This window comes from Myiozetetes cayanensis, unplaced genomic scaffold (assembly GCF_022539395.1).
Source record: "Myiozetetes cayanensis isolate MyiCay16 unplaced genomic scaffold, myiCay2020 scf6-25, whole genome shotgun sequence".
Taxonomy (NCBI): domain Eukaryota; kingdom Metazoa; phylum Chordata; class Aves; order Passeriformes; family Tyrannidae; genus Myiozetetes; species Myiozetetes cayanensis.
In genome coordinates, this window is record NW_026087853.1 from 49,413,467 (window position 1) to 49,428,083 (window position 14,617).

A 14,617-nucleotide genomic window follows, 5' to 3' on the forward strand; every position below is an offset into this window, starting at 1 on the left:
CAGAAAGATATAATTAGTAAATAAATTAGCTTTTCTGCTGAAATATTACTTCAAAAATATTTATGAGCTGCGTTGTCTTTCCATGGAGGCTTGCACAGTGAAAATGTGTTGCAATTAAAACCTGATCTTTGATCTTTTGGTAGTTACAGTTTGATTTGCTTTCAACTGGTTTTTGTTTTGTTTCAGTTTTTTGTTTGTTTGTTTATTTCAAATGAGTGATGTTAATGTGAATTTTTAGGCTGAAATGACTTGCACCCTAAAATATGATTGGCCATATGACCTTTTTCTTCTTTAAACTTCTCCTTAAAGCTTTAACTCCTCCTTTTGTGACCTGTTTGAATGCTTCTCCTCCCTCTGAGTATTTTTGGAATCCTCTGAGGTGGAACAAACTGTTACCCGTTGTAATGATATGATTTGTGTTGCTGTTCTTAAATCTGGGCTTTTTGCTTTTGCTTTCACTTGTGTGAGTGCTTCTGCTGAGTCTGCTGACACGGGAATTTGAGCCACGATTTGACCTTAATCTGCCAGTAATTTAGCAGAAGATAAGTTGGACTGAATTCTTCCTTCTTGTACAACCCAATGTTAATTCCTAAGTGACAGGAGTGGGATCAGTACTAAAATTATCAAAATTTGGAATATTATTAGCTATTTAGAAAGCACTGTGTGAATTGTTCCTCTCCTTACACAAGTGGCACCTTGCTGTGAGAGTTTCAAGTGAAGGTGTGAGGCTATTCCCAGTGTATGCATTAAGGAGCGAGGTGCTCAACACCACCCAGAGTGATGTGTGGTCTTATAATGAAGGCTCTCTGCAAAGATTTGTTTTGGGAACATTCAGATAATGTTTTTGATATCTTTCAAAACTGGGCCTAAGGGTTTCCAAGGAGTTTAGCATAAACATTGTTGATGAGTCTGTCTACAGATGAAAGTTAATGCACAAAGTTCAACAGAAATTCTGTTATTGCTAACTGGGAAGGAAAAAATAAGTGTTGAGTTGTTTATAAAGTTTCCTTGATAATTGTTTATAAATCTGAATTGTAGTTTCTAAAGTAATAAAATTCTGTAACACAACATTAATGACAGAATCATAGAACGGCCTGGGTTGGAAAGGACCTTACAGTTCCAAACCCTCTGTCATGGGCAGAGACACCTTCCACTAGACCAGATTGCTTAGCATTTCATTGAACCTGGCCTTGAATGCTCCCAGGGATGGGGCATCCATAACTTCTCTGGGCAACCTGTTCCAGTGCCTCACCATCCTCACAGTAAAGAATTTTTTCTAAATTCTAATCTAAACCTACTCTCAATTTGAAGCCATTCCCCGTTGTCCTGTCACTACGTGCTCTTGTAAATAGTCTCTCTCCATCTTTCTGGTAGCCTCCCTTCAGGAGAATTTGTAGGCTTGTAGGCTCCCTTCATAAGAATTCCCATATTAAAAATCACCCACCTTTTGTAACCTCTGTGCAAGGTTATGTATGATTTAGACCTCAGAGCCAGTTAGTTTAATTTAGGAACTGAAAAGAACTTTAGAATTTATTGAAGTCTGTTATTCTCAGTATCAAATTTTGTAGTGGAATTGGGGTCTGATCATAGAAAACTTACTAAGGCCGATCTTCTACTTTCTCCAAAGTGTAATGACTTCAGTGACAATTTTGCCAACAGAAGGCCTCCCAGATTGGGATAACGACTTGAAATGTATTCTGAACTTCATATTACGAAAGCCTATCTTCTAATCATTGCATGTTGTTTATAGTGTACTGAGAAAATTTCTGATACTGTGAACATCGAATATGTAGAGTGCTTTTATGAATTCCATGGAGACATTACATGAATAACTTTTGCATTGACATGGGTATAAAAATGGGTTTCAGATGTCACTGTGTGCCAAATTTCCAAAAAAAGCTACTAAATCTTCATGTATAATTTCAAGTGTACAATCATTCTCAAATGAAAAAGGCAGAATTCATATATACATTGGCAATCTATGCATGTAAATTGGCAGTTAGCATGCATAAATCCTCAACGAAGTTTTTCTTTCAATTAGACTCTTGTTAAATCCATAGTAACTCCATTAACCTCAGGGGAATTACTTTGGATTTAAAATGCAGTTAAATAAGAATTCTGTTTGGCTGCAAGTTCATTTCCCTTCTAAACTATCATTCAACTGGTACAGGAAGAACAGTTTTAAAATGAAGGTGGCACCTGTTTTCCTGATGTGTGAGAATATATTTGATAATTCTGTTTCTTTTCTTTTTTTTTTTTTTTTTTAATAGATTCATCCTGTATGGAAAAGCTACTTTCTAAAGACTGGAAGGAGAAGATGGAAAAATTAAACACAAGTGATCTCCTTGGTGAAATTAAAGGTATCTGACTAGATCAAATTTTAAATGTTTGCATCTATTTTAAAAAGGGGATTGAAGATTTTTGAAAGTTCAGAAAAAATTAATAGAAACGGCTATCACAACTAGAGGGTGCCTTCCTCTTTTTAGTCAATTCACCCTGGTTTTCAGTGTGTAGCTTCAATATGATGGATGTCTGTCAAAAAAACCAGAGTATGTCTAAATCAGTTATAGGCAGTATAAGGATGTTATCACAAACACCAGATTAGTTACATCAGTTCTTCGACATTAGCTCTGCTCTCTGAGCAGAGGAAGAGGAAGAAACACGGAGTTATGAGTACTTGGTACTGCTTCTTCCCAGCTGGATAAATTATAAGTAGAAACTGTTGTCAGATTATAAAAAGGGGTAGTTGTGTGATTACTGTTCTAAATATTTGATTCAAAACTGGCAAAAAAAGACGAGTGTTTGTTTACGTTAATTCCATTCCTGCAGAGAAAGAGTAACTCTGGATGAAATTTGGGACCTACTGAAACCAGTGCAAGTTTTATTGTATATGTGGACAATAAGTTCCAGTATTTTCAAGATTTGTTGAACCTAGCAAGATAGGAAAAGTGGAATTCTCTTGGCAATTAAGTACTAGGTAGAAAACTTGAAGTGTTTCTCCCTACTCATCAATTCTTCCATGAATTTTCTTGGCGAGAAGAAATTCAGTGTTATTGATTAGCCAACAAATTTAAAAGGTGGGGTTTTTATGCTGTAAGAAGGCGTCATAAGGCACGTTTGAGGAATACACAAAGTACCTAAGATTCATTTCTCTTTATTTGTATAAATTTATTAAATTGCCAACTAAGGTGTGGAGACAAAGAATCATGCTCATCATATTAATAAATCTTTACTATTAAAAAAAAAAAGATTCTATTTGCTGAAAATTGATGCTTAGGGTTTTAAGTTTCCACCAGGAAAACTTAAGATAGTACAATTTTTTTTTTAAATTTTTTATCTGTACAAATAGATGAAAGATTGGCCCTTTTTAATAAGTTATGAGTTATAACTGGTTCCATCAGGACCAAAAATCTGTTGGATTCTCCTAATTTTTCTGGTAAAATTATGACACTGCATGTATGTTAGGCAAGTAAGAATCCTATAGTAATATCAGTGGCAGAAACACAGTATACGATTTTACAGGAACATGTTAAAATTGGCTGTAACAAAATCCCCCAAAATTATGTCTTGAAATCACATTCTATTTAAAGCCATATTGTCTCTTAATAGTGTGAAAAACGTTGAATGCTTGTTCAATTATTATTGTCCATTAATTGCAAAATATAGCTACTTAGTCTTTAAATAGAAACTACTTGAATGCTATTAGCGAATCAAATTTAAAAGAGGTGGGATCTCTAACAATGCAGAATAATGTTCTTTATTCTTTTATACGGCACATAAAGCTTTTTAATGAGCTTTCATTTATTGAAAAAAAAGGACTTTATTTTTTTCTGGATTTATGTTGTTTCCCCTCTTTTCTTAGCATATATAATCTCTGCTGAGTGAATGAGTAGAGTTCTTGCTTCTAACCCTTTTCTCATCTACCTACAAAGCATTCTCAGATTTGGAAGAATTTTCAACTCCTTCCACTACTCTTTCTGGGTAGGGAATAGCTTATTAGCTGTATAAAAAGGATCATCAGATTAGGCTTACCAGATTTATGTGTTGACAGTCATTCAGTTATTTTCCACAGCTCTTTTCCTGTGTAACCTGTCCTTAAGTGGTCATAATGTCTTCAATATTCATCTATGCTATTAACTGGCTTCCAGCAAGATGCAATAATGAATCTTTGCTGCTGCAACTGCATTTAAACTTTTTGCAAAATAACACCAACATGGACGATAAAGGATGGGTGCTCTTGTGCTTTACACTTCAAAACTCTCGAGAAAGACGTTGGTGTCATTTTATACAAGAAGAAAACTAGATGCACAGTTACACAGCAGGAGCAGTGGCAGGTCTGAAGTTGGACTCCTTCCCTTTCGGCTCCCAAATTCATGGCCTAACTGCTGTCTTCAGCTTGGTTCCCTCCAGCTGACAGAATTGCTATTAACCTAGTAGTTGGGTATTAGCTCATATGAGCATTTGTGTACCTTAAAAATCGTCTCAGAAAAAAGGAAACCCAAACAAATCAACGATTAAGTACATGGCAGCATGAAAACCAGATTACATGAAGGAAATAAAATGAAGTAGGGGAACCAGAGAGAATTTTTAATTCACCAAAGAAGCATACTTTAAAATAAATTCTTTCATTGTTCAGGGTGCTAGATTTCAAAATCATGAAGTTCATTTTCATAGTGCTGATTGAATTTCTAGCTAGGTAACTGGCAGGGCATGCTGAGGTCTGAAAAAACCACATTTGAAAATCTGTTGTCTCTGGGAGGTCAAATATATTTTTCCTTAACTTCTGTTAGATTCTAAATAATTTTATTTAATTGGCTGATATTTTTGGCTTTTCTGCAGACTTTCTGCTCATATTACTGAGAGCCTAACTTGAAGACATGAAGCGATGTAGTAAAAATAAATGAATAAGTTGATTAGGGGAAAAAAAAATCTTGATTATAGGAAAGCAAGGTGTGGTCCTGTGAGGAACTGCTCTTTGCACTGACTGTTACTGGGAGTTGTTTATTTTAGAGAGAAGGCGTTGTTCTCGCTAAGGATAACGTGAGCACATATTCTTCCTCTGTGTCTGCACAACTGCAGCTCTCCCCCTTCGGTGAAAGACTAGCATCTTGGTTGTGGGAAGGCAGCTCACTAAGAATCAGTGCCAGAAAAAAAGGATGAAAGCAGAAAAAAAAAAAAAGTACCACTGACACAAACTGTTTCTATTCATGTTTGGGAAGCACACAGACAAGAAGAAAAGATAATTGGCTGAGAGAAACAAATAAAAACGGTATTTTCTTGCTTTACCTTCTATATTTAGAACACAATAGTGTTAATCAAGACATAATTATAAACTATATCTATTAATTCAAACAATAGAAGCCAATACAAAAGTAACAAACAGTGAATAATTCATTTTTTCTCAGTGTGGGATTGTTCCTGTTCACAATTACTTTTGCATAGTGTGCTTTACTTGTAAAACTGCTTTTTCTGAGTTTCTTTATTAGGATTTCAGTTATTGATAATGGTCCAGATTCTTCCTTGAATTCCAGCCAAACAAGCCATTGACTTCAGGGAGGTTTCATGAAACTCTGAGGAGCTGAAAGGAGCAGAATGCTTTGTAGCCAAATTCCAGTGGTTAAATAAGTCTGCTTGTTCATTTGATATGTTTATAAATGAAACTCATAGGTCAAATTTTCAAAGGTCTGTGAAGCAATTGAGCTGAGTTAAATGCCCTGCTCACCTGGAAAAAACCCCAACCTGAGCTGCCTATGCAAATCATTTGATTGTATGTTATTTGCCAGGGTTCTCATGCAAATAGATTTATTTAAGGTATACAAGCAATTTGTTAGGCTTACGTCCAGCTTTTGCAGTATTGGGGTTTTTTTTTTGTATAAAAACTAGGATCAGGAAATACTTTTCATTCTAATTGTTGTTATTATGTATTTGAATAAACAAAGTGATGCAGGGCTCTTTTCTGTGTTTTCAGATACTTGGGTGCACAGAGTTCTGTCCCCACCCTCCCTCACTGCATGTATTTCTGTTGCTTAGTTATCTGGTTTTTCTTCAGCAGCCACAGCTAGGCAGAGTAGCATCATTTATCACTATACAGAGTCTGTTTTAAGTTTTCTGTTTCTGTTCCAAATATAAATCTCTGGAATAGCACAGTCTTGCATGCATCAGGCAGTTGTCCTACTGAAATAGCCCGCAATGGTCTTTCTCAGCATGCAGAGTCTTTGAAGATCAAATAAGAAAGGTCAGTCTTTAAGTAACTTAAGCAATGATGTTATCATGAAAGGGTCAGAATTGGTCTAGCAGCCTTAGAGGAGAGTGACTCCTGGGTCACCAGCTACTGTGTTGCAGGTTAGTCCTCTGGCTTCCATTGGTGGTGTTTACAACTGGAACTATCTATATTTATAGGCATTGTGACTTGAATGTCACATGCTGTCTTTGTACAGTATACTCTATTTTGGGGAGGTGAGTGATTGATGTCCATAGCTTTATCCAATACAGAAGGCTGTTTCCATTATGTGGAATCCTGTGCTTATTCCTTCTCTTTTTATATTTGCTAATTTATCAATAAGAGCCTAAACCTTCTGTTTTGTGTGACATGTGCACGTTTAATGGACTCAAAATATTTGGGTAGGTGGGAGGCAGCATTCCTGTTTCCTAGGAAATGTTGAATTTAGCAAAGCAGAGCAACTTCACCCACTTGATAGTCTCTTTCTAAGATATACTATAAACAATTTTGGAAAGGATATTTGTCCCTGGTATAAGAAAACAGAGGAGACTCAAAGAGATGCTTTCTAGGAGCACTTTTTTGGTGTATGTTATTGACTGGAAGAGGATAGTGAGGCACAACTCTTTGAATCTAGTAATTTAATGCTATCCATTTCTGGAATAGTCTTGGAGAGAGTTGTGCATGAATGAATCCTTGAGAAAGTTTATGTTTTCCTTTTATGCAAGTGAATTTGTTTTTTAAGCATGGTTTACAAAAAATTTTAAAATGTTAATTTTTCCTTCTATTTTGTAAAATTTGTCTTCACAGATAAGCTTTCAGGTGTTTCGTGATGCACTATATCAAACCAGGTGAAGGTCATTTTGAGGAAAATAAACCTGTTTTTCTGTAGCCCTGATCAACACTATAGTCTGAATTTGCAGTAATTATTTTTCAGTATAATTGCTGAAAATTCTTTCTCATGAAGTCTAAGGGTATATAACAGTCTGCCTCATAAATATGTATAAATAAATATATATAAGTCTTATATCACAGAGGCACTCAGAGGTTTTTAATTATGTCACTTTGTATGGCTATAGACATTTCAAAGCTCTCCTTTGTGCTCTCTGTTATAAACGTATTTTATTTCTTTTGAAGTCTGTGTGATATACATACTAGCAATTAAAAACCCGGCGCAGGCTTTGAGACACAAGGTCTTCTTAATTAAAACTCAAACAAAAGCTACAAGCAGAAGCCCCACTATATGATTAAGGTCTAAAATGTTATGATACATTAGAATCATTGTTAACTGCTAGGATTTAAAAAATCAATACACAGGAAAAAGGATCAACTGGTTCCAATTACTGAAACCAATGAAAACATCCAACAAAATAGCACAACCCAGAACCCCTACACCCAAATCCTTAAGAAATTGGTCCTGATTAGAAATATACTACAGGCTATAAAGGTTTCTCATAATGAATTTATTGCCATGATCCAATGAAGTGATATGTTTGGCTTTGTGTTGTAGCTCTCCAAATCAGAGCGATGCTTTTGTTTTGCCATTACTCCAGTCATTAGCACTTTGTGTAACATGGCACAAAGGCTACATTTCCAGGTCTAACCTGACCTTCTAAATTAAGTCATTTGAATGACTGAGTATTTCATAAGCACTTTCAACAGTTAATGTTTGCATGCACTTTAGCCTGATTTGCTTGAAGAAAGTAATGGATTCCAAAATAAAAATATTTTGGTTAAGCCTACCAAGCCCCATTGTATCTATTTGTTATGATCAAGGTACCAGCACAATTAGTTAAACTAATCACCAGTGTGAAATAGATTAAACTGCACTGTCTGATGTTGTCTTAAATTTTTTTAATATAAAATATCTTTCTTGAGATTCTGGATTTAAACAGACATACTCCCAAACTGTACAGATAGAGGATAGGAGTGGGACTGCTCACTGTACATAGTGCTGTTATTTAAATTATGTGCATGTAAGTCTCAGAAGGATTGACGCTGTATTTATCACAAAAGAAAAAACTCAAACATTTTTTGTTGCTCTAGTCTTGTAGTCAGAGGGTTGTATTTCAGTGGTACCTATCATGATCATGACTGCTTCTAATGTTAAAAGTTAATGACTATTACCATTTCTAGTTCTTAAAACTCTGCAACTATAAATTACATTGTAATCAACCTTTCACATAAATCAAGTTCTCCATATTGTTGAATATATTTTATAAAAAAAATAACAACCAGGATGCATGTCGTTTATTTCCAGGCACATAATGAATTTTATACTTACTGCAACCATGTATATCCATACATTTTGTACCCTATCAGTGTATATTTCTAAGCTTAACAATTCAGGACTAAAAGTATGAACTCTGAACTACACTGAAATCAGTATGACAGCTCGCTTGTATGCTGGGTTGTGCGCAACTGTGTCCCAAATAGTGTAGTAAGAAATAATATCAAATGTTCATGAGAAAAAGGAATAAGAAGGATAATGATGTTAATATATTGCAATATATTTATTTGGCGCATTAGTACAGACTGCCTTCTGGAATTTGATCCATTCTTCATTTTTACAAATAGTGACAAGAAAATGTATGGTATTAAAATATGTTTATTTTCAGATGCCTTCTAATTTATTTTAGCAGAAAAGGGGTTGCTTATAAACTAAAAGTTACAAGTAGGCTTTCTTCACTTTGTCTTCAAAAATATGCCATTTTCTTCTGGTGGTAGGTTGTTTTGTTAGTGTGTATATATATATTTTCATTATATCAGTTATTGTTTTGTTTAATAAATACAGAGTCTTTAACTGTAGTAGAAAGGCTTCTATGTTGAAGCATGTGTCACTGCTTGGAACTTAACTCCTCCTCTTCAGATAGTGCATGTGAGTGGCACGTTTTCTTTTGACTCAAGTCCCACCTTAGTCGCCAATGAAGCTCACCTTTAGCAAAATAAAACTACTGAAGACAAATATACAACTTCTTACTAAAAAGCAAATGCATGTGTAGGAGTTTGCACTGCTAAAACAAGAGTGGAAGCTCCAATTCTCGTGTTTCATCACACTGCAGTGCTTTTGGCTTTTTGTTGCTGTAGATATATCAAGTCAAATTCTAACAAACTGATGAATGTCAGCATTTATCTAGAAAAATACATAAAGGCACAGTAATGAAAGGACTGAAATTTTCTGATCAATTTGGATTCTGGGGAGACCTCTACATGTACTTTTATCAGTCTTTTGTTACAGATATTTCAAATTAAGGACACCTTTAAGTGTCAAATATAAAGAATATACACTGTCCTCCAGCATTCTCTCTCTCTGGGTACTGAGCAACCTGAGGAAGGGTGTAAGCAAAGGGCAAATGTACAGTAATATTTCTTCCAGTATACTCTTCCAGTTTCCCACAAAATATGATTAATTGCTGTCTTGATTCAGAGGTGGTACATTTGGGTTTAATGACCCTTGTTAGAATTATCATCTATGAACATGTCCAATCACTTTTGAGCCCTTTAACAGACAGCTGTAAAGTCTGTGGGGATAAGCTCAGCAGTTAGCAATATGCTGTATATTTGAACTTAGCACCTTCTAGGTGCCCCCTAGATCTTGTATTCAGCGGGTAGGGATTGGCTGTTCCCTGTTCATCTTCTCTGGTACACTACACCCAGTTGTCTCTTCTCTGGGTGGAAAAGTAAAAATATTTATTTCTTATATGAAAACTGTTCTGCACTTTGGCCACTCTCCTCCACATTCTCTGCAGTTAATTTGGTGAGAAACCTCTTACACAAAATATCGCTATTCTGAACAACATCAAACTTTGGCACTTATTAATGAGAACCTTAGTGGCAATCCTTTTCACTTCAGTTGATTTTAAACTCCCTTTCTGAGTAGAAAGTCATGTCTTGAAGTGAGATCTTGATGTGTGGATATTGTGTGGTAATGAGGTTATCCTAATGATATCAAAGATACCAGTGGGTGGGTTTTTTTTTCTTTTCTAAGAAAAATGTAAAAATACCTTACTGGGAACTTGAAAAACTGTGGTTCCAGAGGCAAGTCAGAAATGTCATCTTTAAAACTCAAGGAACATACCATTAGTACTGAGAAAAAATGAAGTAGGAGCACGTTTAGTAACATATGAAACTGAGAACAGCAAGAATGTAATGTGCAGCCTGACATAGCTACGGCCTCGAAAGCCTAAGCTCAATGAGGAATAGAAGATGAAATAAAGAAAGGTTGTCCTTGTTCCCTCTAAACAAGTTGACCTTTCAGAAGAGGTTAACTATCAGTGTTTTTTTCAAGATATCTTGATTTGTTTTATTGTGTCACCTCACTTCAGGTCTGACCAATGACATCTGGCAGTTTTCTGCCTGAGGGCAGAGCTAGCCAAACTGGGCTCATTTTCCTTGTTTTCACCTCCTCTGGCCAACACTGAAGTGATTTCAGGCTAATCATGATCCCCTTGCTCCAAGCAGGTCATTCACGATACTGCCCCCTTACGTGGTGAGTGAATTGGTCTCAATTCACTGTGTCCCTTCTGTCTATCCCTCAAATATTTATGTTGGATTAAAGTAAACAATGTATATCTTTTCCACTCCCTACATTTTTTTTTTGTTCTAGCATGATTTGCCAATACAGAAAATTTTCAAAAACATTATAAAAGTGAGTCCCATTAATTATTATGAATATATGAATTGTAAAGAAAATTAAGAGACATGCATTGAAACAGTTTCCATAGAAATTTGTCTGAACGGAGGAAATAGAAATCTATTAAGGACATAGCCTGCCCTGTCCATCATAGATATTATCCTCTATGATAATAAAATTAATAGATTTGTACCCAGGCAGCTTAATCAGAACTGGTTCTTTGTCATTAGCTCTCAACACTGAAAACCTGTTATTATGAATATCTCGTTCTTACCCATTTTTCTTTAAATTACTATTAGTGTAACCCACATATGCTAATATTTACCTTAGTCTGTATTCATATAAATCAACAAAGTTTAATATTAGACATATTGTCATAAATGTTCTTTAAGAGGTATTCAAGATTAAGCTGAGACCTGTTCAGTAGCTGCTTAAAATTTGTTGCCCCATAGATAGCAGTAATGAGAGGCTAACACACATGTTGGGAATGAATCCTCATGTCTATTAAGATTTGTTTGAACAGGTTTCCATCACAACAGGTGCACAATTACTTTATGAGTAAAATATTATCAGCCTTCCAAATTAGCCAGGGCAAAATGCAAGTTGTCTGATTAAATAATCAAACCCAATACTTAAAATGCACTTGATTTCCACAGGAATTTTAAGATGCTGAGTCCCAGTCTATCAGTGGAACTGTGATTGTTTGCAGCATACAAGTAGCAGCTTGTAGAGTATCCTGTTTAGTATGTTTTACATAATTCACCCCACATTACACAAGAAAAAAAAACCTGAAAAAGCATATAATGACAGGGTTTACTTCTAGTCAAACAATTTTAATTGACCAATGAAGGTATTATACTGTGCATTAAAATCAGAAAAAAATTTGGCCTCTAATGGAAAATAGTTTGAAAGTGTTCTGCATTCAATTAGGAGGCACATCAGTTTAGAAATACAAAACCCCACGTTCTTTTTAAAATAATTTAGTTTATGAAGGGGGAGGGACTAAAGGAAAATCCTCTGAATCTGAAGTGCAGCTTACAGTGTGGAGATCACATATGCCACCAGTTATTGAATAGCTTAGTAAACACAGTGACTCAGAGCCCTAAGAAATTAGTAAAATCTGAAACAGTAGGCTCACCGTGAATGGAAAACTTAGAAGTACAGCTGTCAGGCACAGATTATAGACAGGTAACTGTTTGTTTTCATATCTGAATCTGTTTGTCAATCAAGGAACGCTATGAATCAGGAGATGGGATCTCAAATACAAAACCACAAAGTCAGAGACAGCATCTGGAGTGGCTCCAAGCCACAAAAATTAGGGAAGAAGCACAGAGGGAACAAAAACTGTAAATGCTTGCATGGATTCTGCCTCTATATACATTGAATTTAAATAATTGTGTTGATACATCAGTAATAATAATTGCTGATAAAAATTATAGTCCTTATTTGGGCAGCAATATGTTTTACTAAATGTGAAATTAAATGCAATTTGTATTAATTAGGGATAATATGAAAGTATGTAAGTGGTTGACATTTCCGACATTTTTAAACATACTACTATGTGTGAAGATCTTTTGCATTTGTTTTGACTTGGAAATACTGTAGATTGATATATGCCCCTAATGTGTTCTGTTGACATAAGATCCCAGTTCTAACCCCTGAGATCAGAAAATTATTTATAGTGAAGATTCACTGTACTTTGAAATTTAATTACGGGATTTGATCTTTGATGTAACTGTTTAGTAGACAATTGTAGTTCTCCCTGGAAGACAGAGCTGTTAATATGCAGGTGGTGTACTCCAGTTGCAGGATTTAAGAAGTCAGTGTAGTTTATAGAGATATTTTATTAGGTTTGTGAAATTGAGTTTTTCTAAATGTGGGAAAACTTAACAGACTTCAAATCTTGATTGGCAACATCAAAAGAATATAAACAGGTTAACTAAGGAAGGTGCAGAGAATTAAATGGGCATAGTTGTTCTGTGGTTTGGGTTTTTTCAGATTCCTTGTGAATCAGGGATTTCCTTTTAACTTGAGAGAAGGTTTCACCTTTCCTCTGGTGACAGAACCCATTTGGCTACATATTGTTGTGATTCTGCAACAGTCACAAAATAACTATGGAGGTTCTTTTAGAGGCTTTAGGGAATAGAGGATTCCTACTTTAGGATGTATTAATAACTGAATTAACTTTCTTATCCATTTTGTTGTTTTCTTCACCTTCCAAGGTTCTGTAGTATAATTTTGGGTCTCTCAGACTTCAGCCAAAGATAAGGTATCCACTTCTGAAGCACATAGATTTTTCTAAAAAGAAATACTTAATTCCATCTGGGTGTGGTCTGCCACTTTTCAAGATAACAGTGATTGACAAAGGCACTTTAGACCTCTCTGCTTACCCTCAGATAACATATCCCACCATCAGACAGATATCAACACTTGGTGCTAAGAGCTGGCCTTAGTGAGAATTCTCCCTCTGCTGACCTGGAAAAAACCAATCAGTCTCTACACATGGCTGAAGTTTAGTTAAATTAATAGATAGGTGAGGTGCTTTCACTGTTCCTCTCCTTGTTCCCTTCTGTGTGTGTACTGAGCTAAAAAATACTGAGAAAACTTTTTTCTGAATTATTGTTACAACAACTGGAAAGGGCTGTGGTGGGTGATCAGGGGCAAATCACCTGTGACAAAATACAGGTGTTAATTGCTCATCAGTGGAATCTGCTGTAAGAAACTTACATTGTCACAGCTATGTCTGTATGAAATGTTTGAATGCATTAAACACATAGAATTAATATAAAGTTCAAGTTTAGCAGTGAGGGAAAACTGAAGATCTATGTAATGAAAATGAATGTTGCTTAACTTGTTTTAATGAAATAGTCTTCATGAAGGACAAAATTGTTCTTCTACCAGTAGGCTCACTCCAACATCTGCATCATGACTGGATCTGGCTCTGAGCAGCCAGGTCTAGTGGAAGGTGTCCCTACCCATGGCAGAGGGGTTGGAACTAGATGGTCTTTAAGGTTCCTTCCAACCCAACCCATTCTATGCCTCTATGATCTGTAAAAGGAGAGCTCTTCATTTATCACAGTCAGATCCTACAGACCAGCAGGCATCACCACTGCCAGGGCTATAAAATTATAACGTGCATAGGCTCAGTTTCTGTGATGGTTATTAACAACATCTGAGTTGTGTAATTTTATTTTTTTTTTTTTACGGCAAGAGTAACATGTTCTTTATAACTGGAATTCTGAAAGAGTTCATTTTCTGTGGTTTAAGAACTCAAGATTTGTGATATTTGTTTAATGTTCTTGATTGAGTGCTAGAAGCTAGGAAATGGTTAAAAGATACTGTGAGAAGCCGAAAGTTAATTGGTAAACTCGGCAGTGTTTTTGTCATCTGTACCTACTTAGGCTTTACCAGAAGTGCTCTTTTTTTGTCAGTGTTAGCCATGTCATAGCAGGTGTAGGCTTGTAAAACTGGTTAAGCAACTGAGAAAGTCACTCCTCCTAAACTGTATAAACTGAATTAATAGCTAAAGCAATATGGAGTTCCCGACTTAGTAAAAATTTTTTTTTTTTTGGTACAGAAGGAAAGAAATGTGTATGTGAGTGTGCCTTATAAATGCATTTTACTGCATTCTCTTTACATCTATTCATTCATTCATTCTCTTATGCAAGCTACTTGTCTTATATAGACTTCTGTCTGTATATGTTGAGTCCATGATTGAGTTGAAACTGCAAGCTTAGCTTTACTGAAAGGTGTTGAGGTCCCCTGAA

General features: G+C 35.5%; 1 protein-coding gene across 10 annotated transcripts in view; it reads left to right on the top strand.

Moving 5' to 3' along the window:
* SOX6 (SRY-box transcription factor 6) overlaps positions 1–14,617 on the top strand; it is a 263,900-nt gene that overhangs the window by 88,409 nt on the left and 160,874 nt on the right. For all 10 annotated transcript variants that reach the window (XM_050335391.1, XM_050335396.1, XM_050335392.1 and 7 more), the window contains one exon: positions 2,271–2,360. In XM_050335391.1, the coding sequence (XP_050191348.1) occupies positions 2,271–2,360 (90 nt within the window). The remainder of the gene's footprint in view (positions 1–2,270; positions 2,361–14,617) is intronic.